Source organism: Prunus avium, chromosome 8 (genome assembly GCF_965620075.1).
Source record: "Prunus avium chromosome 8, drPruAviu1.hap1.1, whole genome shotgun sequence".
Taxonomy (NCBI): Eukaryota; Viridiplantae; Streptophyta; class Magnoliopsida; order Rosales; family Rosaceae; genus Prunus; species Prunus avium.
Genome location: NC_142291.1, coordinates 3,175,801 through 3,199,097, shown reverse-complemented (window position 1 = coordinate 3,199,097; position 23,297 = coordinate 3,175,801). Strand labels below are relative to the sequence as shown.

The 23,297-nt window shown below is 38.5% G+C and overlaps 3 protein-coding genes and 2 pseudogenes across 5 annotated transcripts; 4 read left to right on the top strand and 1 right to left on the bottom strand.

Moving 5' to 3' along the window:
• Positions 1-2,718: 2,718 nt before the first annotated feature.
• VIP1 (VIRE2-interacting protein 1) lies at positions 2,719-6,806 on the top strand. The gene is made up of 4 exons (XM_021953454.2): positions 2,719-3,593; positions 3,923-4,055; positions 5,983-6,067; positions 6,228-6,806. Exons 1-4 carry the CDS (start codon positions 3,013-3,015, stop codon positions 6,467-6,469), a joined length of 1,041 nt encoding a protein of 346 aa, XP_021809146.2. The 5' UTR covers positions 2,719-3,012; the 3' UTR covers positions 6,470-6,806.
• A 2,434-nt stretch (positions 6,807-9,240) lies between these two features.
• On the top strand, positions 9,241-10,932 carry LOC110752731 (pentatricopeptide repeat-containing protein At2g20710, mitochondrial pseudogene; annotated as a pseudogene).
• A 3,061-nt stretch (positions 10,933-13,993) lies between these two features.
• LOC110752733 (pentatricopeptide repeat-containing protein At2g20710, mitochondrial pseudogene) lies at positions 13,994-15,831 on the top strand (annotated as a pseudogene).
• Positions 15,590-19,313, top strand: LOC110752732 (abscisic acid 8'-hydroxylase 3-like). 3 transcript variants are annotated; one of them, XM_021953451.2, is made up of 10 exons: positions 15,590-15,729; positions 16,788-16,944; positions 17,073-17,391; positions 17,488-17,640; positions 17,761-18,027; positions 18,114-18,200; positions 18,280-18,358; positions 18,453-18,559; positions 18,650-18,768; positions 18,994-19,312. In XM_021953451.2, the coding sequence occupies exons 1-10, from the start codon at positions 15,645-15,647 to the stop codon at positions 19,082-19,084; spliced, it is 1,464 nt and encodes a 487-aa protein (XP_021809143.2). In that variant the 5' UTR covers positions 15,590-15,644; the 3' UTR covers positions 19,085-19,312. The 3 variants fall into 3 exon arrangements, with proteins under 3 accessions (XP_021809143.2, XP_088102384.1, XP_021809144.2); XM_088246258.1 differs by lacking the exon at positions 15,590-15,729 and adding an exon at positions 16,471-16,534; XM_021953452.2 differs by lacking the exon at positions 15,590-15,729 and having other exon boundaries at positions 16,601-16,944; positions 18,994-19,313.
• An 861-nt stretch (positions 19,314-20,174) lies between these two features.
• Positions 20,175-22,879, bottom strand: LOC110752735 (serine decarboxylase). The gene is made up of 5 exons (XM_021953455.2): positions 22,397-22,879; positions 22,073-22,304; positions 21,772-21,965; positions 21,523-21,659; positions 20,175-20,945 (listed from the first exon to the last, which is right to left on the bottom strand). Exons 1-5 carry the CDS (start codon positions 22,707-22,709, stop codon positions 20,379-20,381), a joined length of 1,443 nt encoding a protein of 480 aa, XP_021809147.1. The 5' UTR covers positions 22,710-22,879; the 3' UTR covers positions 20,175-20,378.
• Between the last annotated feature and the right edge of the window lie 418 nt (positions 22,880-23,297).

Sequence of the window (23,297 nt, the reverse complement as noted above, 5' to 3'; positions counted from 1 at the left end):
GGGGTTGGGTTCTAGAGTCGTAGATATTTGGAACTTGGATCCAAGGTCCAATATCCAATGTGTGAAACAATTAAGCCCATCAAACAACATATTGGACCCTTGTCCATTTTAATTGAATATATCTAATCCAGTCCAGCCTACTAAACATGGCTTAAGGGTGGGATCTCTAGGACATCCTAATATTGGCTCCTAATTGATTTGGCATATCTAATCAAATCTTTTGACTTAATACCAAAATAATTAAACTGGAGTCGACTTCACTATAGAACTCTAATTGCACTTGCACTCTAATGATTAAGATAACTTTTTACAACAACTCTAAACTTACTAACTCAATAATTGCACTTGCTCTTATTGATACTATTCCATAAACGGGGGAAAAATAAATTATGTCTTCTATCCATATTACAACATGTGTACAAGATGTACCACGTGACCATACTACTGTAGTATTCTATAATTTCTCCTCAAAGTACCAATGCTCCTTCGTAAATGCAATAAAATAATGAATATTCCTATTGCCAAACCAGTTCAGTTACATTATCTTTGAGAACATTGCTCATAATCAATTCGACAATCCAACATCATTGAATAGGCTAGCTAGGCTCCATGACGAAAACACTCAAGGGGGATAACTCCACAAAGAAGGTAAGTACTCGCACCAATTGTCTAATTAAAGCCACCAAGCATAAAACATGAGTTTACACTCCTTTCTAAATTCAGAGCTTATTACTCTTATTAGTTTTATGCATCATAATTTGACAACCTTTTAGATGATGCAATCCTCTTGATATATCAATACACTTTTATGCACTTGTGTATCAATCTAGAGCTATACACTCTAGTGTTGAGATTCACCAATCTCTTTTGGAGATTAAATTGCCAAGTCTTAATAGAAGTCGTGATATGTCTATAGCAAGAGCATTCATGACTTGTATCTCACACATATAAGACATACTCTCATAGTAACTAGTCATGTTCATCATCATTAAAGACATTACCATGTTTTCTCATTCATAACTTGTGATTAAACCTCAATTCACTAACATATATGTATGAATTCTTATCGTATTCTTGGAGAAATTGTTCATGAGGACTTACATGTCTAACAAGAGCCCAATTGGGTTGAAGCCCATTTGAAGAGTTGATGCATGAAATCCGCACAATCTTTTTGGCACGAGTGCGCTGTTCATATTTGGTATCAGCAAATAGCTCGACCAAACTTCAAGTTTCAAGTTAAAATCTTCCAATCAATTTCCAAAAGTTAATGGAGGATTAGTCGATCTTAAAATCAATATAAATGGGATTTAAATATGCTACCAACTGTAAGTTGATTTAGACTAAACATTCTCGCCAAACATTCAGGGCATGTTTACGTATCAGTAATGGAGAAAGTAAGGAATCAGAGAATTTAGGAATCGGGGAACTACTGAATCGGTATGGGAAGAATCATTCCCATTAAGTTGTTTACTAAACATATGGAATTAGCAAAGGAATGGGGTTGATTCCCATTGTTATTGTTTACTAATTTTCATGAATTAGAATCCAAATTAATTTGATTACTAAAATGCCCTGCACATTTTCACCACAGCACATATATAATTCTCAAATTGGCTAAGGAGACCAAACTAATCCGGTAGTAAACTAGTAAGGTGGTGTAAACATGAGGAATCAATATGTTGAACAAGATGAACAGCAAGTGGACAGTTCAATGATAATGTAAATAACACCTTTGTCAAGAGCCAATTTCAAATGAAAAAAACGAAAAAATAAACTCCAATAAATATGTATATCTTTCAACAATCAAATAATAATGACCTGCATAATCTTCATACTACCAAAAAAAAAAGATATATAATCTCCACAAAAGTCTTTATCTATGACCATACTATATTTTGTGATGAATGTGAAGACAGAAGATAGAAGAAGAAGATAGATAGATAGAATGATTTACATAGCACAAGGCGTTGCTGCTGCTTATGGGAGGTTGTGTCTGCAACGATAACGTGAAAAAGAAGTTGGAGCGTCTTGAAACTTCTTGGTGAGTTTTTATTTTTTTTATAGGGTTGGGGTGTTTTGGAATTATGGTAAAGTAGTAAAGGTATTTTTGGAAGTTATTAAGAGAAAACAGGAATGGGAATCGTATCGACTACTCCCCCCTAGGTGATCTGATACCCAGTTTTGAGGGGATGTGATTACGGATTTTGAGGTGGGGCCCACTTATTTTTTTCATTCCAGATTGCAAGTAAACGCAGGGGAAGTCAGGAATGGAAATCATTCCATTTCCTCCCATACCCATTACTGATACGTAAACATGCCCTCAATGAATATGATTACTAACTTAAGCATTAGTGAGTTCTTAAAAACTTGAACCCGGTAACTTTTGAACTTAGGTTTTGTCTTTGTAGATGCCCCAATCAAATTCTTCATACTATTTATCGATCTTGGCTTGCCATGTGAGTTGTACGATTTTACATTGCATTCAAATTCCTCACACCACCACGTTGTTAGTAGTTATAATTATATAATATCATGAGTTAAAATAATTATGGTAAAAAAAGGCAACGGAAACATATAAGCATCAAAATTTTCTCTTACAAACAACTTCTCATACTTCTTTTTCTACAATATTGCAGATGAATGAAAACAACTATTCTTCCATATGCATTACGTGTGTGGAGGTTATAAATAGTGGAATATAATGTCAAACTAGATATAATTGGGTTCTACTACTAACTCAGCTCGTTCGAGTCCTTCTTCCCAAAAGCACTTTTATCACTTTAGGTTCTACCAACCTCCTACTTGCTCACTTTCAACGCACTCTCCCTCTCTCCACCCCTCAAATCCCAATCTCTCTCTCTCTCTCTCCCCGTTGTTTTCAACCACTTAAAACTCCCACCACCACTCTCATCAATAAACATTAAACACCTGACCACCGTTACCACCCACCACCACCACAACCCAAAAACCCAAAAACCAAAAAAAACACAAAAAACAGAGCAAAAGACGAAAATGGATTTGAACAACAACTTCACCGGAGGTTCAAGGCCCTCACCGACATCCTCGAATGACATGGAGCAGATGTCCGAGACCCCACAGCGCGGGTCCCACCACCGCCGAGCCCACTCCGACACCTCCTTCCGCATCCCCAACTTCGACGACCTCCTCCTCTTCGACCCTTCAGACCTCGACCTCTCCTGCCTCCCCTCCCCAACCCTCCTGCCACGTAGCAGCAACCCAGTGACCCTGGACTCCGACGACTCCTCCGGCCCACCCAACCCCTTCTCCAGCTCCAGGCCCGGCGGCCCCACTTCCTCCGGCTCCACCGCCGCCGTCGCCCACCTCCGGAGCCTCTCCGTCGACTCCGACTTCTTCGATGGCCTCGGCCTCGGGGCCGGAGGAGACTCCGGGAGAGAAGCCCTTGGGGGGCAGAGGTCTGGGGCCCACCACAGGCACAGCAACTCCATGGACGGCTCCTTTACGCCATCGTTTGAGGCGGACTCGCCCGTGATCGTGGTGGACGGTATCAAGAAGTCCATAGCTCCTGAGAGACTTGCTGAGCTCTCTCTTATTGACCCAAAGAGAGCTAAAAGGTTGCCCATTTTTGGTTTTTGTGTATCTGTTTTGTTTTTCTTGTGGCTGTCTTCTTGACCCTTTCCTCAACTGGATCATCGTTTTTCTTTTTGCTGTTTTTTTTAGGGTTTTTTCTTTCTGCAGATTTCAGTTAAACTCTTTTCAATTAGTTGAGGGAATTTGGCCTTTGTTAATGTTCAGAATCTAATTTGATACGTAAAATGGGATTTCTTTTGCGAAATTTTGAAGAAAGAAAACTTGTTTTATGGAAATGTTGTTTTTTTTTTTTTGGTAGATGTTATTTATTTGGTGGAATGAGAAATTGAATTCATAATTTTGCGGTTGATAGGATTTTAGCCAATAGACAATCTGCTGCGCGGTCGAAGGAGAGGAAGGTGAGATATACCAATGAGCTGGAGAGGAAGGTGCAGACGCTTCAGACAGAGGCAACAACCCTATCAGCACAGGTCACTCTGTTACAGGTAATACCTAAGACCTTGACTTTTGTAGCTTTATGGAATAAGAAGTATCAGTTGGGCAAGACTTTAGGTACTACTTGCTAAACCAATGGAACCCACAGCTTGGTTTGTTATGAAACGGACATTACAAAAATGGTATTTTCTGCTTTGCAATGATCATCATGAAATTATTTTCATTGTTCATTTATGCGGGTGGTTTTGTTCGGGTGCACGGTTGTTTACTTTTCCTTCCATTTTCTACCATTTTTAAATTGTCAATGTTTCCATGCTTGCTTCATTCTCCAGTACGTTAGGCACATAGGGTTACATATGAAATATGGATAAATAGATCTTTCGGTTGCTAGGAAAACTCTATCAGTTTCCTTAATCACTTAACAGTACAAAGTTACTTTATTACATCAAAGTTCCTCATAATGATTCTTTTCAATCTTACGGACGTCATTTTCTTTTTAAAGATCGGGTCCTTCTGTCAGTTCAGTAAATGAAATTAATTCCCCTAATGCGGCAGGTTTTTGTGAGATTCTAGCTTTTATGTTCTAAGATACCTAAGCTTTTATTCTTTAGGAAATGTGTTTTGTTTAAGGGATAGTTTAACATTGATTATGATCTTTGTTTTGGTATGATTTTTGTATTTCCATTAACAATACAAGAAGTAAACATACACATTAATGTCAAGTATGGATCCTCAGCTTATAAATTTCAGTTGCTTATGTCCATAACTAAGTAGTTTTGTGTATCCATTTAATTATCTTTTCAATATAAACCCTCAGCTCGAAACACTTAACGTAAAATGTAAAATAACATTGTTCTGGACACAAGTTAGTATCAACAGAAAAGGAAAAAGCCACACATTGTAAATAGGGAAAGATTATGAATGGCAGAATGCAGTTTTTGTAACCTAAAATTTTTGCTGTAACTTTAAATTGGCACTAACTTTTCTGTTGAAGAACATTTAAACGTCCATGTTGCTTTAGTTACCAGAAATCCCGATCGTTCTGGAACATTAATTAAGTTTAGGAATAAGGTCAGGGCATTGGCCAGTTAGCTGGGATGTGGATTAAAGCAGGTTTATACATAGTTAGGAGATAATATGTTTCCATAACAGTTACAAACTGATGATGTTATGCTATAACTTCATAGTGAAAAAGGTCAAATCTTATAAGCTGCTACCTCCTTGTGTTCTGTGCTCAAGTCTTTTCAACTAGTGAGCTCTATTTCTCCTCTGCTGAGATCTCTTCTCTGTCTTTTTTATCCTTTTCTCTTTGCTAGATTGAAGACTCTAGAAGTTGATTTGACAAACAGATATGAGAATTTGGGATCCTTCATTTGATTCTATAGTTTCTTTTTTATGTTATCTGCAGGCCTTTGTTTCTCTTTGCTAGATTGAAGAGTCTAGAAATAACTGATTCTTTTAAAACTGTGGACATAACCCATGTCATGTCCAACCTAAAAGGAGCTTGGTGCAACCACAGCCCTTATATTATTAGAATATTCGGGCTTCCTGAGTAGGATTGAATTTTTAATGGTCACCACCTACTAGACGGTAGGTGCCAGTAATGCGAGAAACTTCATTGCCCATGGTGGATGGTCAAAAGTTACAATCAATCTTAGATGGTTTTCCTAATTTGGCAAACTTGTTTCATTTGTTTCCATTCTTTTGAATTTTAAGATTTACTGTGTAACAGTATTTTGCTAAGCAATTTTCAGAGTCATTCTGGTTCAAATCTAGGACAAACTCTTGGTTCTTGCTGGACTTCGACACCAGGCTGTCTTTATAAGGACTGACCCTATTCTTAATTATACCATATATGTTCTTGTAGCACATGCAAGTTTGTGTAGCGCATAATTCAGGTAGTTTAAGAGTCAGTTTAGGATTTTAGTTTAACAGTGTCTGCATCCTAGTCAGTCTATTAATGTATCTGTGATGCAGAGGGACACTACTGTTATAACTGCTGAGAATAAGGAGCTCAAGCTTCGCTTACAGGCTATGGAGCAACAAGCACAACTAAGAGATGGTATGCAAGTTATTTTGTATGTTTGTGCTGTTATGGAAAAGGAGTGGTGGAATTGTTTTACTTTCATGTGGCTTGAATACCTTGAGCTTTCAAGTTAGCAAACTTTTCTTTTGAGGTTATATTATAGTTGCTTTGCTTTTTGTTTATTTTACACCTACAGCCTTGAATGAAAAACTTAAGGAGGAAGTTCAGCGGCTTAAGATTGAAACCAACCAAATCCCACCTGGGAATGGAAACCCTTTCTACAGAGGGCTCCCCCCTCAATATGCCTCCCCTCAGTCGTCCTCGCATCATCAGCTTGGTAGCGGCCAGAACCAGCAGCACCATCACATGCTTCACAACCAGGCTGTTTCCAATGGACAGGCTCGCCCGAGCTTCATGGACTTCAACCAGAGGGCCTAGAAACTTTATTTTAGTTATTAACCACAGGAACGTATTTATGTTTGAGAATTTAGAGGAGGGTAGTTAATCTCAGATAGCTTCTTGTACATACTACATACCGATGTATATGTATGTGGTGCAGGACTTAAGGCTGTGAAGATTGCTGCTCACACAGTACACAGAACCCACAGTACCCTGTATCAGTTAAAAACTACAGATGAATTATGTTATCATTTCTAGGAGATAGGATCATTTAGAGCATGTTTTAGTCCTAATCTTACTGGAACACCTATTGGGTTGTATTAGCGTTTATGCTAATAAGATCTTATATTTCCTATGGAAGATTGATTTACTCTTAGTGTCCTTTGTTTTTTGTTTTGGTTTTGGGGGTGGTCTTTTTTGCTAACCAATATCAATCTGTTTTCTCTCTTATGATTGTTTCTCAAATTGTAGTTTTATATTTTTTTAGTTTCTGCCGAAGTTTGGAAGTAGGAGGGGGTTTTCTCTGTTTTTTTTTTTTTTTTTTTTGGGTCAGAAGAGAGGGAGTTTTCTCACACACGCTGTGAATGTGCTATGGAGATTCGAACTTGAGACTATTACTCTACAAATCAAAACTCGATTTTCACTAACCTAGACCCCATATTGTTGTTTTATTGATGGCTGCTTTATTGTCTGTTTGTCATTTGTTTTTTTTGTTCTTCTATTGCTTTTCTACATCCAAGGACGTGTCACTCGTCAAGGGAAGATGCCCTTCCAAATGGCGAGTCTAATCTCATCTCATTTGGTCGCATGTACAGGTATGAGTGGAGAATTAAAGATAATTAATTGTGTCGTTGTCAATGAAGAAAGTTAATTATTTATGGTGTTGTCAATAAAGAAAAATTATTTGTGTCGTTGTCATATTGTATTAGGTCCATTATTCATCATCGAGGAGGGGAAATATCACATGCAAGTTAGGTGAGCATGACATGTGCCACCCTTATACAGGCACCATTGAATAACATCATCACGACCCCTATTATATAGTTTATAAAGAAAATCGAATTGTAGATTACTTAGTATGCATACTATTATATATTACTTAATTTAGGGAGAGGGACTTACGTATCCCGAGGGGTTTGTTCTTAGGTCATCTTCAATCATAAAAGGGTTAAATTTAGAGTCTGTTTGATAACTATTTCAATTTTAATTTTTAATTTTTACTTTTTATGGAGAATGAAAGTGAGAATGAGAGCGGTATTGATCCCCCAAGAGGAGACAAAAAAAAACTTTCTTGTAACACATATAGCAATTAACAAAATTAGGATTTTGGCAATGTGAGGCCACTTTCAATTTGGCCTCTACAACCAGCCCCCTCTAACTAGGAATGGCAATGGATCGAATTGGGAGTGGGTATGTCATTTTCATTCCATTAAGCATTTTTGCCCCATCTTGCCTTCATACCCGGAATATTTAAATCAGGGATTCCCCATCGACGTCTTCAATGGGGAACGGGTTCCCCGACTTGTCCCATTACCAAGAAAAAACATATAAAAAAACTATTTGTTGAACGAGGAAAAAAAATACTATGAGTAGAAGATATGTATAAATTCAATTTTTATTAACTAAAAATCTAGAATATTTTAAAAAATTAATACATGTTCAAGACATTATCATCAATATAGAGGTAACACAACCATCACACATCTTAATAATATATTTATATGAGTATTTTAAACGGGGGGGTTTGGATTGGGGATTAGAATATCATCTTCGCCCTTTCCCGAACATACTCGAAAAATTCTCCGAACTCGTCCTCATACCCCTTTTTTTATCCTTCATACTCGTGGGGAAATTTGCCATACCTACCTCTAACTGTAGTTTTTGCCAAGTCCTTAGGGAAATAGTAAAATTCAAGGGTAAGTTTTATGTTCTTTCTTAAATTAGTAGAATTAGTTTAGTGGGTCTTATTCGGTTTAAGTGTTGATTAGTGTATTAATCTCACTTTTCAGATTGGATGGAAGGCGACAACGTTATGAAACTTGAAATTCATGGAGGACTCGGCAGGATATGTCATGATATTCTTCAGAGCCTACTGTTAAAAATATTGAAATTAAATTGTAAGAAAAAGAATACAAAATATGCAATACATAAGTTGAGCTTGGCGTTCGACCCAAAAACAAAAAAGTTGAGCTTGGCGTGGGCTCATATTGGCCCGTTTTGTGGCTAGACACAAGCCCGTGCCAATTTTATATGGGCTAGCGTTGCTAACTCAGGCCAGACTTAATAATTTTCTTAAATGGATGAACTTGGTTTGACTCGTTTATTAATTGTGTCGATTCTAAATCGATCAATCTGGCCTAGTATAGCCCTTTGGACACCTTTACTCTGCACTCAAGGTCTTAGGTTTGATTCCCCCTATCCCAATATCACTTGTATAAAAAAAAATTTTAAAAAAAAAGGAAAGAAAAAAAGGACTCATAATTTATTACATCCCAAAAAACAAATAAATGCTGGGAAAATACGAAGTGCTTTGACCCTTCTTTACTGAATAAATTGCCGTTCAATTTTGGGCTGTAGCCCAATTCCTTCTATATTTTGTGTTTTTTAAATTTATATTTTTAGTAAAAGTATCATGAATGGGTTTTCAAATTTTTTCATAATATAAAATGGTTCTTGTGTGCTTCATAATATAAAATAGTCCATCTACCCATGGGCTTGTCCGTATCCTGTTGTTCTGTTCACTCTTTTGGGCTTCTAAGAAACAATCTCCAAAAGATAATATATATATATTCAAAACCGTAAATCCTAACTTGTCGCTGGAGCCCAACATTTCTCAAGTCTCGGTGAAGGTTCGATGATGAAGCTTCTTCGTTCAAGTTCAAATCCATGGCGTGGATATGCCATTTCCAGGGTTTCTGGTGCACTATTCTACTCCACTGAGGTGCTGCCCTCCTCCTCATCACCCCCATTTGAGCTTCTGCCCAGTAGGATTTGGCAGATTGGAAACCCTAGGGATTCCATTCTGCCAGTGCTCCATCAATGGCGGGTAGAAGGGGAAGACATGAAGCAGCCCGAGCTCCAAGGTTTCATCAAGCGGCTCCGAAGGTGTCGTCGATACGGCCATGCTCTGCAGATTTCAGAGTGGATGAGCGATGAAATGAAGCATGATCTGCATCCTGGAGACATTGCGGTGCGGTTAAATTTGACCTCAAAAGTCCATGGGCTTGAAGAAGCCGAGAGGTATTTTGATAGCATCCCAGAGTCATTAAAAGTGGTTCCTGTGTATGGTGCTCTGCTGTATTGCTATGCAAAGCATAATTGTTTGGAAAAGGCTGAGAGTGTTTTTGAAAAGATGAAGGAGTTGGGTTTTGTGAAAGGATCATCGTGTTATAATACAATGTTAAACCTTTATTCTCAAATGGGTAAACATGGAAAGGTAGATATTTTAGTTAAAGAGATGGCAGAGAAAGGCATTGATTATAACATGAACACATTGAACATTCGGTTATATTCGTATGCAGCCACTTTGGATGTAGACCGAATGGAGAAGCTTTTGATGAAGATGGAAACTGATCCTCTGGTCACTTTGGACTGGCATGGTTATGCTGCCGCAGCGGATGCGTTCTTGAAAGCTGGACAATTGGAGAAGACAGCGGCATTGCTGAGGAAATCGGAACAACTCATTAACAGTAAAACAAGGAAAATTGGTTATGAACACCTGATGACTTCATATGCTGCTATTGGTAGTAAACACGAGGTTTATCGAATTTGGGAATTGTACAAGAACATGGTAGGGTTCTACAATAACGGGTATCGGTGTATGTTAAGTTCATTGTTGAAGATGGATGACATTGATGGTGCTGAGAAGATTGTGGAGGAATGGGAATCTGGGAACAAATTCTTTAACATTCGAATACCCTACTTGTTGATCAATGCTTACTGCAGGAAAGGTCTTTTGGAGAAGGCCAAATCATATGTGAAGAAGCTTTCAGAGGGTGGAAAGGAGTGTTGTCGCATATGGGCTCTTTTGGCTACCACATATCATATGAATGATCGGATGGAAGAGGCAGTGGAAACATTGAAAATGGCAGCAAGTTCGGCATCTCGACCAGGATGGAAGTTTGATAATTCAACTTTGGCTGCTTGCTTTGAGTACTTAAAAGAGAAGGGAGATGTTGAAGAAGCACATGAATTGCTGATATTATTCAGAGAAAGGGGTCATTTTACAACAGATTTGTGTGATAAAATTAGAAATTATATTGATAGTTGTGCACCCCAGGTTCTGGAGTTAGGTGAAACGGGAAATCATATGGGTAGCACCCAAATATTTAAGTAACATTACAAATCTATGAAGGGTGTTTTTTGCAGCTACGAACCAAAAGGTGAATATCTAGACAATTGCATCCTTTTTTTTTCCCTTCTTAATGCTTCATGTGACTTGTTAAGTGTTAATTACATCTAATTTCTATGGAGCAAAGTGACTTAAAGCACCGACCAGGGAATGGTTTATGGTGTTAGTAATTAACAATGTATCCAGCTTTCCTATGAACTTTCTCCGATGACAATCTACCGCTGTAATATCTGGAAAAGTAATGTGGAGCTCTCATTTTAAATTGCATAAGCACAAATCCGGATGTTGGCCACAAATAAAGTACAAATATGAACAGAAACAGAAAACTTAGTAGTAGGTATCTCTCTAGGTGCTACAATTGATTAGTACTGTTTCTTGTTGTTTATATGGAGCTGCTGCTGCTGTTGTTTTTTTATTTTTGTGAGCCTCTCTTATAAGTCTGGTTCAATAATTTCCCTCTTTCGGCCTCTTATAATCTGGGGAATGCTGGCATGACTACTAGCACTCCTTTGGTCCTTTGATCTTATGCTGCAGGAATGAAACCATATTTTCCTCTGGCCTTAGTGAGCATGCTTTGGTTGTCTCACATGTGGAAGGCTCTTACTGGACTCGACTGCCCTTCATGTCTAAGGAACAACTGGAAAATGGAATTTTACTGCATAAATTGCTCTAACTCTTCTAGGAGTTTTATCATCTGTGGAAACCTGCTTCAGAGGTCCTGCGTGACCGTCATCCTAAAGTTCCTAGGGCTAGGTTCTTTTGATCTGGATATAGTATCCCAAGGACGAGTTTGATTTTGTGGACCAATTAGAAACAAATTGATCACGTTTAATAGGCTATCATATAGAGTTGATGGACCATTTGAATGAAAAATTTAATTCAGGCCCTAAAATGTAAATAGCGTACAAATTTGGGGACCATTTGAGTAATTTACCCTCTAATGTATGATTTTTCGATAAGGCTTGAGCATTGTAATGTGTGTTACAAATTACTTTTCAAACTAGAGGTGTACTCTCACCATCACCTTCAAAGAGTGACACGTGTCCTATTATTAACCTTAGTTAACTTTGATGTGGGAATCTGAAAAAATAAATAAATACAGGGCCCACAGCCTTCTCTCTCATTCCTTCCTCCTTTTACCCTTCCTTTTTTTGTTCTTTTCTTTCTTTCAGCCTCTCCCGACCCATTCTCTCTTCCTCATTCTGTATCTCTCCCTCTCAATGGCATTGCTCTGCTGTTCTCTTCCCCGATAGTCACAACAGTGGAAGAGGACGACCCAATCAATGGCTGCACCCTCACTCAAGTGACTCGGTTTATTAAGGTGATAGGTATGGTGCGTATCTCGTTTATGGTGCTCAATGGTCATGAAGATGAAGAACCTTAAAGTATTGAAAAATTGGAGGGTAACTTGAAAATAACCCAAGAATTCGAGCGGTTTTACGTGGTTGCTGCTGAAATTAATTATCTAAAATCTTAACAAAAAATATCTTGAAGCTTCCAGACCTGTCCCCTTTATTTTTGGAGTGTTGCTAAACGAACCCTAAAATTAACTTAGTATACCCTATAATCTAAGTGCACCCTAATATTTAAATTAAAATGTAAAATTAACTAAGTACACCCTATTTAACTATCAAAAATACCTCTAGTACACCATAATACATTCTATAACACAACTCCACCCTTCTCCCTCTCTCTCTCTCTAACACAGCCCAACTTCACACTTCCCTTGCTTACCGACAGCCAACCCAGACCCCACGAACATAAGATTCTAATAAGCGCGGAATATCATGTTGGAACCCATCTCCCTTCAACTGGTGGACGAAGGAAAATGCCAAATTGGGTTCGTTTCTTTTCTTTCTTTCAGCCTCTCCCGACCCATTCTCTCTTCCTCATTCTGTATCTCTCCCTCTCAATGGCATTGCTCTGCTGTTCTCTTCCCCGATAGTCACAACAGTGGAAGAGGACGACCCAATCAATGGCTGCACCCTCACTCAAGTGACTCGGTTTATTAAGGTGATAGGTATGGTGCGTATCTCGTTTATGGTGCTCAATGGTCATGAAGATGAAGAACCTTAAAGTATTGAAAAATTGGAGGGTAACTTGAAAATAACCCAAGAATTCGAGCGGTTTTACGTGGTTGCTGCTGAAATTAATTATCTAAAATCTTAACAAAAAATATCTTGAAGCTTCCAGACCTGTCCCCTTTATTTTTGGAGTGTTGCTAAACGAACCCTAAAATTAACTTAGTATACCCTATAATCTAAGTGCACCCTAATATTTAAATTAAAATGTAAAATTAACTAAGTACACCCTATTTAACTATCAAAAATACCTCTAGTACACCATAATACATTCTATAACACAACTCCACCCTTCTCCCTCTCTCTCTCTCTAACACAGCCCAACTTCACACTTCCCTTGCTTACCGACAGCCAACCCAGACCCCACGAACATAAGATTCTAATAAGCGCGGAATATCATGTTGGAACCCATCTCCCTTCAACTGGTGGACGAAGGAAAATGCCAAATTGGGTTCGTTTCTTAGACTGTTGAGGTTGCTATTAAACCCCAAGGTATCTAATTCAAAGAAGAAATAGGTTGTATTGAAACCACCAACAGTTTTGGGTGGGTTGAATGCGTTTTCTGGGAAAACCAACTATAATGGACCAAAGCAACATACACATGGAAGATTCCGACTCATTGCAAACCTTTTAGAGCACATAAAGAGAATTTGGAGGGGGGGGGGGAGAAGGGAGGAGGAGGGGAGGGTTTGGAGGGGTTAGGTTGAATATGGTGAGTAGGGTGTACTTATTAAAATTTCATTTGTTTTACAATTCAATATATTCTTTTTGGTCATTTTATATTATGGTAAATTAGTAACTCAATAAATAGTTTGATAGTAGGGTGTACTCAGTTAATTTTAGGGTTCGTTTAGCAGCACTCTATTTTTGATTGCTCAAGCATATGTGAATAATGAAATACATAGTGATAGTGAGGTACTTTTTCTAGATTGCCGCCACAGGGACTAAAAATAAAATAAATACAATAACTACTGCTTTTTGCAAAGAGTGTAATAGAGGGAGAGATACAGAATGAGAAAGAGAAAATGGGTTGGGAGAGGCTGAAAGAAAGAAAAAAAAAAAAAAAAGGAAGGGGAGAGAAGGCTGTGGGCCCCTCATTTATTTATTTTTTCAAATTCCCACATAAAAGTTAACTAAGGTTAATAATAGTTGAAGGTGGTGGTGAGGGTACACCCCTATCCGACTGGGTGTATTCAATTAGGATTATAGAGCAGTAAAGAGCACTCACACACAACGGTCAAAATTTCTCCCCAATTGTCTGTTCAATCAATTAGGGTTTAGGGTTTGATGATGAAGCTTCTTGCCTCAAATCCATGGCGTGGCCATGCCATTTCTAGGGTTTTAGGCGCACTATTGTACTCAACCGAGGCCCTGGCCTCCTCCACCATCTCCTCCTCACCCCCATTTCAGTCCCTGTACCGTAGGATTTTGTCGGTTGGAAATCGAAATCCTAGGGTTTCCGTTGTGCCGATGCTCGCTCAGTGGGTCAAAGAAGGGAGATAATTGAAGCAACCAGAGATCAAAGATTTCATCAAGCAGCTCCGTAAATCCCGTCGCCATAGCCAAGCACTCGAGGTTTCAGAATGGATGAGTGATGTGATGAAGCACGATCTGTCTCCTGGAGATATTGCTGTTCGGCTAGATTTGATCTCCAAAGTCCGTGGTCTGCAACAAGCTGAGAGCTATTTCGATAGCATCCCATACCCATTTAGAGTTGTTCAAGTGTATGGTTCTCTCTTATACTGCTATACACGTTGTAAATCTGTGGAGAATGCTGAGATTACTTTCGGAAAGATGAAAGAGTTGGGTTTTGCGAATGGATTTCGGGATTATAATGTAATGTTATCCCTCTATTTTCGAACGGGTGAATATGAAAAACTACACGTTCTAGTCGAAGAGATGGAAGAAAAAAACATTGGTTATGACATTCACACATTGAAACTCAGAATGTTTTCGTATGCAGCCACTGGTGACATAGACCAAATGGAAAAACTTTTGGTGAAGATGGAAGCTGATCCTCTGGTCACCATGGACTGGCATGGTTATTTTGTTGCAGTGAAAGCGTGCTCGAAGGCAGGACTGTTGGAGAAGACATCGACATTGCTGAGGAGATCGGAGCAACTGATTGACAAGGACACAAGGAAAATTGGTTATGAACACCTGATGACTTCATATGCTGCTATTGGTAATAAAGATGAGGTTTATCGGATTTGGGATTTGCACAAAAACACCGTAGGATTCTACAATAATGGGTATCGATGTATGGTGAGTTCGTTGATGAAGCTAGGTGACATTGACGGTGCTGAGAAGATTGTGCAGGAATGGGAATCTGGGGTAAAATGCTATGACATTAGAATACCCAACTTGCTGGTCACTGCTTACTGCAGGCAAGGTCTGTTTGAGAAGGCCAAATCATATGTAGAGAAGCTTATGGAGAGTGGAAAGGGGAATGCAAGCACATTTCTTGTTTTGGCTACGGAATATCATATGAATGGTCACATGGGAGAGGCAGTGGAAGCAATGAAAAACGCAGCAAAAATGTCAAGTCGACCAGGATGGAAGTTTAACCATTCAACTTTGTATGCATGTCTTAAGTACTTGAAAGAGAAGAGAGATATGAAATCAGCACTTGAGATTTTGAGATTAGTGGGAAAAAAGGGTTATTTACCAAAAGGTTCGTGGGATAAGTTGGAAAATTATGTTGATGGTGGCCAACCCCAGGTTTGAAGTCCTTGATAAGGTGAAAGGGGAAATCATATGGTAGGGATTAATAAAATTCAGGATGAAGGGAGGGAGACATGTAAAAGTGGAGCTTAACAATGTGGGTAGGCTGTTAGCAACTCAAAAGCTATGTAAATGTATGAGAGGTATTTTGTTCTATCTAAACGCTTCAGATGACTTGGTAGCTACTAGTTATGCTTCAGTAAATACATGGTTAGAAAAATGGAAACAGATTGCTTCCAGCTTAATCTAAATTTTGTCAATCAAGCATTTACATGTGATTTGGTTTTGGGGAAAGGTGATATACATCCCAGACAAAGCCATTGTTTGAAACATTGTGGTGTTGTTAGTAACTATGTATCTGACATGCCGATGAACTCTCTCAGATGGGAGTGTTCCACTATAATATCTGTCTTATTTGCAACAATTAACAAGTGCTTCTTGTTGCCTTGAAGCATCTCAATCCTAATCTCAAAAGACATCAGACCAGAAAACAAAAATGCTCAAAAGACAAAAAAAAAGGGGGAAAGCACAAAGAATGTAGAACCAGTTAGTAGTGGGAATCTATCATGGCATATTGTGATCAGCATCCCCAGTTGTTTTTTACTCTGTTTTTGTTAATCCACTTGGTTTCAACTAATATTGTTTGTATTTTTGCTTGGCAAAATAAAAGCGGCAATATCTAATACTTTTCTTAATAAAATATGGAGACTTTGTAAGACAAGCAAGCCGCCGGCAATGAAATTGTCACTATCTGCCACAATTCAAGACTAATGCTTACATGCAGTTAAGCATCCACTGACAAGTGACTACTATAAGAAATTGGTTTATTAGCACCAAAGCAGATTAAAAAAAATCAGCCTAATAATAGAAACACATAAGAAAAACCGAGGCCTCCTAGAAATTCCAGCAGAGGAAAAATGTCAAACAAGAACACACATAAGCTTTCACGTATGTAATGACTTAATGATTGATTAAGTGCTAACGTTAATTACAAAGCCGTCGCATCGCATGAGACGATGGTTTTAGTACAAGTAGTGGCAGTCATGTTTAGTTACTTCCAGAATTATTTCAAGTGTGCCTTTTAATATATTTTAAAGTCAAAAGACTCAGACGATCGTTTGATAGTTTTTGGTTAGCCTACTTGCAATGGAGCTGTTCATCTTAGTCATCTTGGCACTGGTATTAATTTTTGTTTTTTCAGCTTTCTTTGTGCTGCACTCTTGGACTTCATCACCAAAGAGCTTGGCGGACATCCCAGGTAGCTTGGGTTGGCCGATTGTGGGAGAAAGCTTCTCATTTATATCAGAGTTTTCAAGTCCATCTGGTATTTACAGCTTCGTGAACAAGAGGCAGCAGAGGTAATCAATTAAATCAAAATCTGCCCCCGCATCTGCTTTTGACTTTTGCATTAAAAAATGAATTTCCAAATTTTCCAAAAGATATCATTTTGATCTTTCAATATTGAGCTTAGTAATTTATTTTGTAGGTATGGGAAAGTGTTCAAGACTAGTGTGTTGGGTAGATTCACTGTGTTCATGACTGGGAGGGAAGCAAGCAAGATGTTGTTAGCAGGAAAGGATGGGATGGTGAGCTTAAACCTCTTCTACACAGGGCAGCAGGTGCTAGGGCCTACCAGCTTGCTCCAAACCACTGGAGAAGAACACAAGCGGCTTAGACGGTTGATTGCAGAGCCCCTATCGGTTGATGGCCTTAAAAAATATTTTCAGTTCATCAATACTCTGGCAATTGAGACATTAGAACAGTGGCCAGGACGAACAGTTTTGGTTCTTGAAGAAGCTTCTACAGTTTAGTATTGTTTACCAAGTCAAGTAGAACATTTCTTAATCGTCACTGTAACACTGTTTCCAGGGAAACAACTTAATATTCTAATGTTTTTGCAGTTCACTCTCAAAGTTATCGGCAACATGATAATGAGCTTGGAGCCTGCTGGTGAAAAGCAGGAGAAGTTTAGATCCAATTTTAAACTCATCTCTTCCTCCTTTGCATCCTTGCCATTTAAAATCCCGGGAACAGCTTTCCATCGTGGTATTCAGGTATCACTTCTTCATAGCTCATCAGTTTGAAACAGTAATGAATACACACATTTTTCTTCTTCAAATGTAGTATGGACATTGTTGGAATTTATCTCTGATACTTTCGTTCTATCTTATCAGGCTCGAGATAGGATGTATGCAATGTTGGACTCAATCATTTCTAAAAGGAGAAGTGGAGGAGGCTTCCAACAAGATTTCTTAGAATCACTGATAATGAAACATAGCAAAGCAGCAGGGGATGAAGATGATAAAGATAAACTCACTGATAAACAATTGAAGGACAACATATTAACTCTGTTGGTTGCAGGTCATGATACTACAACTGCTGCTCTCACATGGGTTATTAAATTCCTTGGAGAAAACCCTTCTGTTCTGGAACAACTAAGAGTAATGTATCTAGCCACCAAGGCAAGGTTTTCATTGATATTTGATTTCCACAGGGGACTAAAATATAAAAAGTGTCGAACTTACAGGATGAGCATCGACAAATTCAATCAAACCGAGAAACTGGAGCAAATCTAACATGGGATGAAGTTAACAACATGCCTTACACCGCCAAAGTAATCAGCTCATTAATCTTCAAAGCTCTTCTGTTATAACTTATCAGCTGACAACTGATATCTAGATGTTGAACCTCAGGTAATCAATGAAACTCTTAGAAGAGCCACTATATTACCTTGGAATTCAAGAAAAGCTGCCCAGAATTTCGAGATTGATGGTACGACACTTTGTCTCCAAAAAAGAGATAACAAAAGCCAACATTTACTGCACAAGTGTGACTACATGGTTCTAACTCATTTTCCACATTACAGGATACAAAATAGAGAAAGGCTGGTCTGTTAACTTGGATGTTGTCTCCATTCACCATGACCCAGAAGTCTTTCCCAATCCTCAAAAGTTCGATCCCTCCAGGTTTAATGTAAGCTCCTTTCATATCAGCAATTTGCAGTTGATATAGGTAGCTTCCCGAAGCCATTGTATTGTTAAATAATTGTTAAAAAAAATGCAGGCACCCCTAAAGCCTTTTAGCTTTCTTGGATTCGGTAGCGGACAGCGAATGTGCCCCGGAATCAACCTGGCCAAGCTCGAAATCTCAGTATTCATTCATCACCTGGTCTGCAGATACAAGTAAGATGAAGAATGACATCTTTCAGTTTAAAATATTAAAATTATATATAAAAAATTAACAGCTATAAGCATAAGTCAAATAGAAACTATGCTTAAAACAAACATATGATTTGTCCAATTTTTCATGCAGTTGGAAATGGTTGAGATGTTTAGGATAACTTTAACCATCTGAGCTGAATTTTCAGGGAACTATGATTCTGATTCTGGATTTAATCACTATTACAGGTGGATCCCTCTGGAGAAAGACGACTCAGTCCAGCCAACTCTTGTAAGGATGCCAAAAAACAAGTATCCGATTGTAGTTGAGTCACTTTGAGACATTTACGTTAAAGAAAATCCCAAGGCACTGATAAGAATAAAAGTTACTAGATTAATCCTAGCTTGTCTTGTGTAATTTTGCTGCTTATTGGTATTAGGCATGTCTTGCTCAAATGCTACAAGTTGTCTACTTCTGTCATGGATGCATTAAGATCGATCTGTTTCAACTTACCCAAGTAGTGTACAAGAATTCTAAATAAAAATGAGAGAAGAATTAGCGTCCAAAACTGTTACAGCAAGTGATAACAAAAACTAAAAACTGAACAGGAAATGGCCGAAGTTTTTCACTAGCGCTCTACTCTCTCTCCCTCTCTTTGATACTTTAATCTAGATTCTACTCACATTTTGCATCTATTTATAACCATAAAATTAACCATTTTCGTCCTAGTTGTCAACAAATAAAGACCGAATGGTCTTCAATTAATACAACACCTTTTTTGTTTTTTGTTTTATTTTTAATATAAGCGATATTCTAAATTACACTAAATTAATCTAATATACGAGGAGGGAAATTCGACTTAGGTGTAAAAAGAACAGCCTCACTATCCTAATCGACTGGTCTAACCGACACATACATATTTTGTTGTAGCTAAGTCTACTCTATCCCATCCATACAAAGTCTTCATTTTGTTGCATCAACATTAATTCACGGGTCCCATTACATGATGTTCTTATCAACTTCCAACGGGATCACCCTTTTGCAACAAATGATTCATGTCTCATCAAGTTTCTGCTATACGGCAATGTCTCCTCAAACGTTGAGCCTCTTACAAAGTGAGGCAGAATGATGATGAATTTTAGAGTCTCTAGGAATCAAGAGAATTCCATTTTTGGTATACATCAAGAAAATTTAGAGTGAAAATGAACTGCGCCCTCTTGCTGGCAGTGTTACAGACAACTCTAAATAAAACAAAAGAAAAATAGCAATAGAGACACAACCTCATATTAGATTTAAAGGCTATTAGCTATTTAGGTAATAGTTGAGTAGGATGCTAAAATTAATCTGAGATAAGGCAAAGGTATTTCGAAATTATGTTCCAGTTTATTGGTCTGTTTTCAGAGCAGTGTGTTAAGGCCTTACAGCACAGTTGTATGACAAAACAAAAACTTGCATCTGAGGCATCAAGTAATAGTTGAACCACCATAAAAGCAGTCCACTGATACAGGAATTTTCACAAGCGTTCATAAGAACAAAAGGGAGAAAACCCATTGAAACAAAACTAGAACCTACAAAAAGCTGCAGGAATAAATAAAACAACTACCATACAAAAAGCTCAGTGCGAAAAAATTAATCACTTGTGCTGCCCACAAGCACAATTCTCAGTTCCTACATCAGCTGCAATACAGGGAGGCTGAACTTTCTCATCTTTGTACCAAGTTGAGCGTTTTTCAACTAGTTCATTTAAGAAATCATCCAATTTATCGATGTTGACACTTGGCATCACCACAACATGGGCAATATTTCCTTGGCAAGCCAACTGCCACCTGCGAACAAACTCCTCGTCCTTTGGCCGCTCAAACACAACCGTGCTACTTAGCTCATTCAGCATGGCACTGATCCCAGCATCACGAAGGCGGTCCTTCAAGTAGTGAGCATTTCTAAGACATTTCTGGACTTCTTTTTGGAACCCTTTGTAACCTTTTTTGTTGAGGGTGTACCATAGGAAGATAGGAGCATGGCCATTCCGGCTTCCCATGATTGTGGCATCTCTTGACGCAAGGTACTCTACATTCCTTGAAAGGGCATTAATGTGCTCCAGCCTTGTTATCTGAACACCACAAGGCATTGGACAGCCTACAAACTTGTGACCAGAAACGCTAACGCTTCCAATGGGCTTCTTGAAAGTAACTTTGGGTGCCTGTTTACCACAAAGTATAGTCAGAAAAGGGGAATAAAAAAAGAGATCCTTCACACAAAATACATACGCAGATTATAATGAAGAAGCAACACCAAATATTACCACAGCTATTTCAGACTAGCTTTCTCAAATATAAGATCACTCTAATCCGATTCTAATACCAACAGAGTTGGAACCAAACTTCTCCAAGGTTATTCATCTTCGAGTAAATTAATATTGTCAATCAAAGATAGTAGTTTATGCTCATTTACTATAGTATCCAATCACAGATATCAGTATCCTTCATTTAGCGCAACTTTGTAGGGAAATATTATAAACTATTATTGTCAAGATGAAATATTAGTGCCAAATCCATCCTCTCATCCAGAAAGGCTGAAAGCAGAAGAATCCAATGAGCAGGCTTTGTATAGGGTTAATTATTAGCAACAAATAACATCCAGGACAAAATTGCAGTGCGAAAACTCTTCATACAAAATACACGAAATTTTGGAACCAAAGGAGTTAAATGGGCATAAGGTGTAAGAGACAGACTCCTATCCACAACAACAACTACAAGAGTTGAAATGGGATGACATACACGTTTGACAAAAGGCATCATGAGTCCAAATAATGCTCCGTCGCAGTGAATGTAGAACCGGTCTTGCTTGAATCCACATTCTTCAAGGGTTTGTATGACAAGATCCAGGTCATCAACAGCTCCTTTGACAGTTGTTCCTGCAGTTCAAGCAATTCAGTAAATCAACCAACCAAACAAAATCACATAGGCGGGTATAATATATGGATGAATTCAGTTTGTATCAATGTGTCTCTTAACTCTTACACATACCTATATTAACATTGATGATGGCTGGTTTATCCTTGTTAAGAACAAGCTTAGCTCTGAAATCCTTGCAATCAATCTCACCAGAGATCAGACAATCAACCTTTGCGCATTCCATTCTATACATTCTCGCTGCTTTAAATATCGAATAGTGCGACTCTCGAGAAGCATACAGAATCCCATCTGGAAATACTTCTCTCCTACAAGAACGCAAATTAATTATATATCAAATCGAATTATTTTAGTTTGCTGTGCTAAAGAATCAAGAATAGATTCACACGAATAATTAATCAAACACTTGACGTACCCAACTAAAACTCCATGAAGATTTCCTTCCGTACCACAATTGGTAATGTATCCCCAATAGTCACTCTTCTCAATCTCCCATAACCGAGCGAACCAATCTAGGACACCCACTTCGAACTGTCTCGAATGGACTCCATAGTTGCTTTCGATAAATGGATCTCCCAAATTGTTGATGGAGAAATGCTGCAACTGCGTTAAAGCACCATAATCGAAGTCCAAATTGTAAGGATAACCTGCATTTCCACGCACAACCCACAATTTAGATTCAAGATTCTTGCTTGGATTTCAAAGCACTGCAATAAAAAATCACAGAAATGAAAAGTACCCAAATGGTGCTTGGTCCTTTCGACGAGGGTCTTGCGGTAGCGAGCAAGAACGCTAGCCATGTAGGCGTCTTTATCGCCGGTGAACTCGTCGTTGGCTTCGGGTTCCGTCACGGCCAGGCACGTGGTATGCACGTTCCTGCCAAGCACCATCGGTTTCTCTAGGCTGCCTTTGAGATCTTCGGCGAACTTTCCGATAAGATCGCAGTTAACGTTGCTGGTTACGACCGTAGGCAGAGGCTCTGCAACCACAGCCGTCGGATCGAAATCCTCCAACAGCAAGTCCATCGCCACGGCCTCATTCTTGCGATCCATGAAACTTGTAAAGTTGAAAGTTGAAACCCAAAAATACAGAAATTAAAATGTAATCGAAAGCAGGGAGAGTTGAATCTGCAGAAGGAGAAAAGAGAGAGTTGTCTTGTGAGGAGAAAGAAGAGGGTGAAGCCTTGGTTTTATTTATACTCTCATTTCTTTTGACCAAAAAAACATCTCATTTCTCATTTCTAAATGGATCTGTGTGTGAGTCTGTGAGAATGCCAACCTGTCATGAAAAATTAATATCGTCGAATAATTATTTTTCTTTGTTTTTTGTGGTAATTATTTTTATTTTTTATTTTTTGTGATATCAGCAGATTTGGCGACGCATGTAATAATTAGTACTTTTGGTTTGTTTAATTAGTAACTAGATGCACACATTGATGCGTGTGGAAAATGTTGGAAGTTACATGTGACATGCATGTGCTGTGGCATATTGATGCGTGTGGCATATCACGTGAATAGTAGGTAGAGGAGGATATCGGGTGAATAGTAAGTAACAGTTCTTAATTAGGGATGACAACGGGCCGGAGCCGAGTATGGCAATACCATTTCCATCCCTGTTTCCACTTAATATCTTCAATTAAA

What these genes read in the sequence shown, in the direction of transcription:
- VIP1 (XM_021953454.2), top strand. Translation starts at nt 3,013, where the DNA reads ATGGATTTGAACAACAACTTCACCGGAGGTTCAAGGCCCTCACCGACA. An exon ending in CACAGGTCACTCTGTTACAG is followed by an intron (nt 4,056 to 5,982) that starts GTAATACCTAAG and finishes TCTGTGATGCAG; the next exon opens with AGGGACACTACTGTTATAAC. An exon ending in ACAAGCACAACTAAGAGATG is followed by an intron (nt 6,068 to 6,227) that starts GTATGCAAGTTA and finishes TTACACCTACAG; the next exon opens with CCTTGAATGAAAAACTTAAG.
- LOC110752732 (XM_021953451.2), top strand. Translation starts at nt 15,645, where the DNA reads ATGAAGGGAGGGAGACATGTAAAAGTGGAGCTTAACAATGTGGGTAGG. An exon ending in CTGTTCTGGAACAACTAAGA is followed by an intron (nt 18,028 to 18,113) that starts GTAATGTATCTA and finishes TCGAACTTACAG; the next exon opens with GATGAGCATCGACAAATTCA. An exon ending in ACATGCCTTACACCGCCAAA is followed by an intron (nt 18,201 to 18,279) that starts GTAATCAGCTCA and finishes GTTGAACCTCAG; the next exon opens with GTAATCAATGAAACTCTTAG.
- LOC110752735 (XM_021953455.2), bottom strand. Translation starts at nt 22,709, where the DNA reads ATGGATCGCAAGAATGAGGCCGTGGCGATGGACTTGCTGTTGGAGGAT. An exon ending in CTTCATGGAGTTTTAGTTGG is followed by an intron (nt 21,966 to 22,072) that starts GTACGTCAAGTG and finishes GCGTTCTTGTAG; the next exon opens with GAGAGAAGTATTTCCAGATG. An exon ending in CATCATCAATGTTAATATAG is followed by an intron (nt 21,660 to 21,771) that starts GTATGTGTAAGA and finishes CTTGAACTGCAG; the next exon opens with GAACAACTGTCAAAGGAGCT.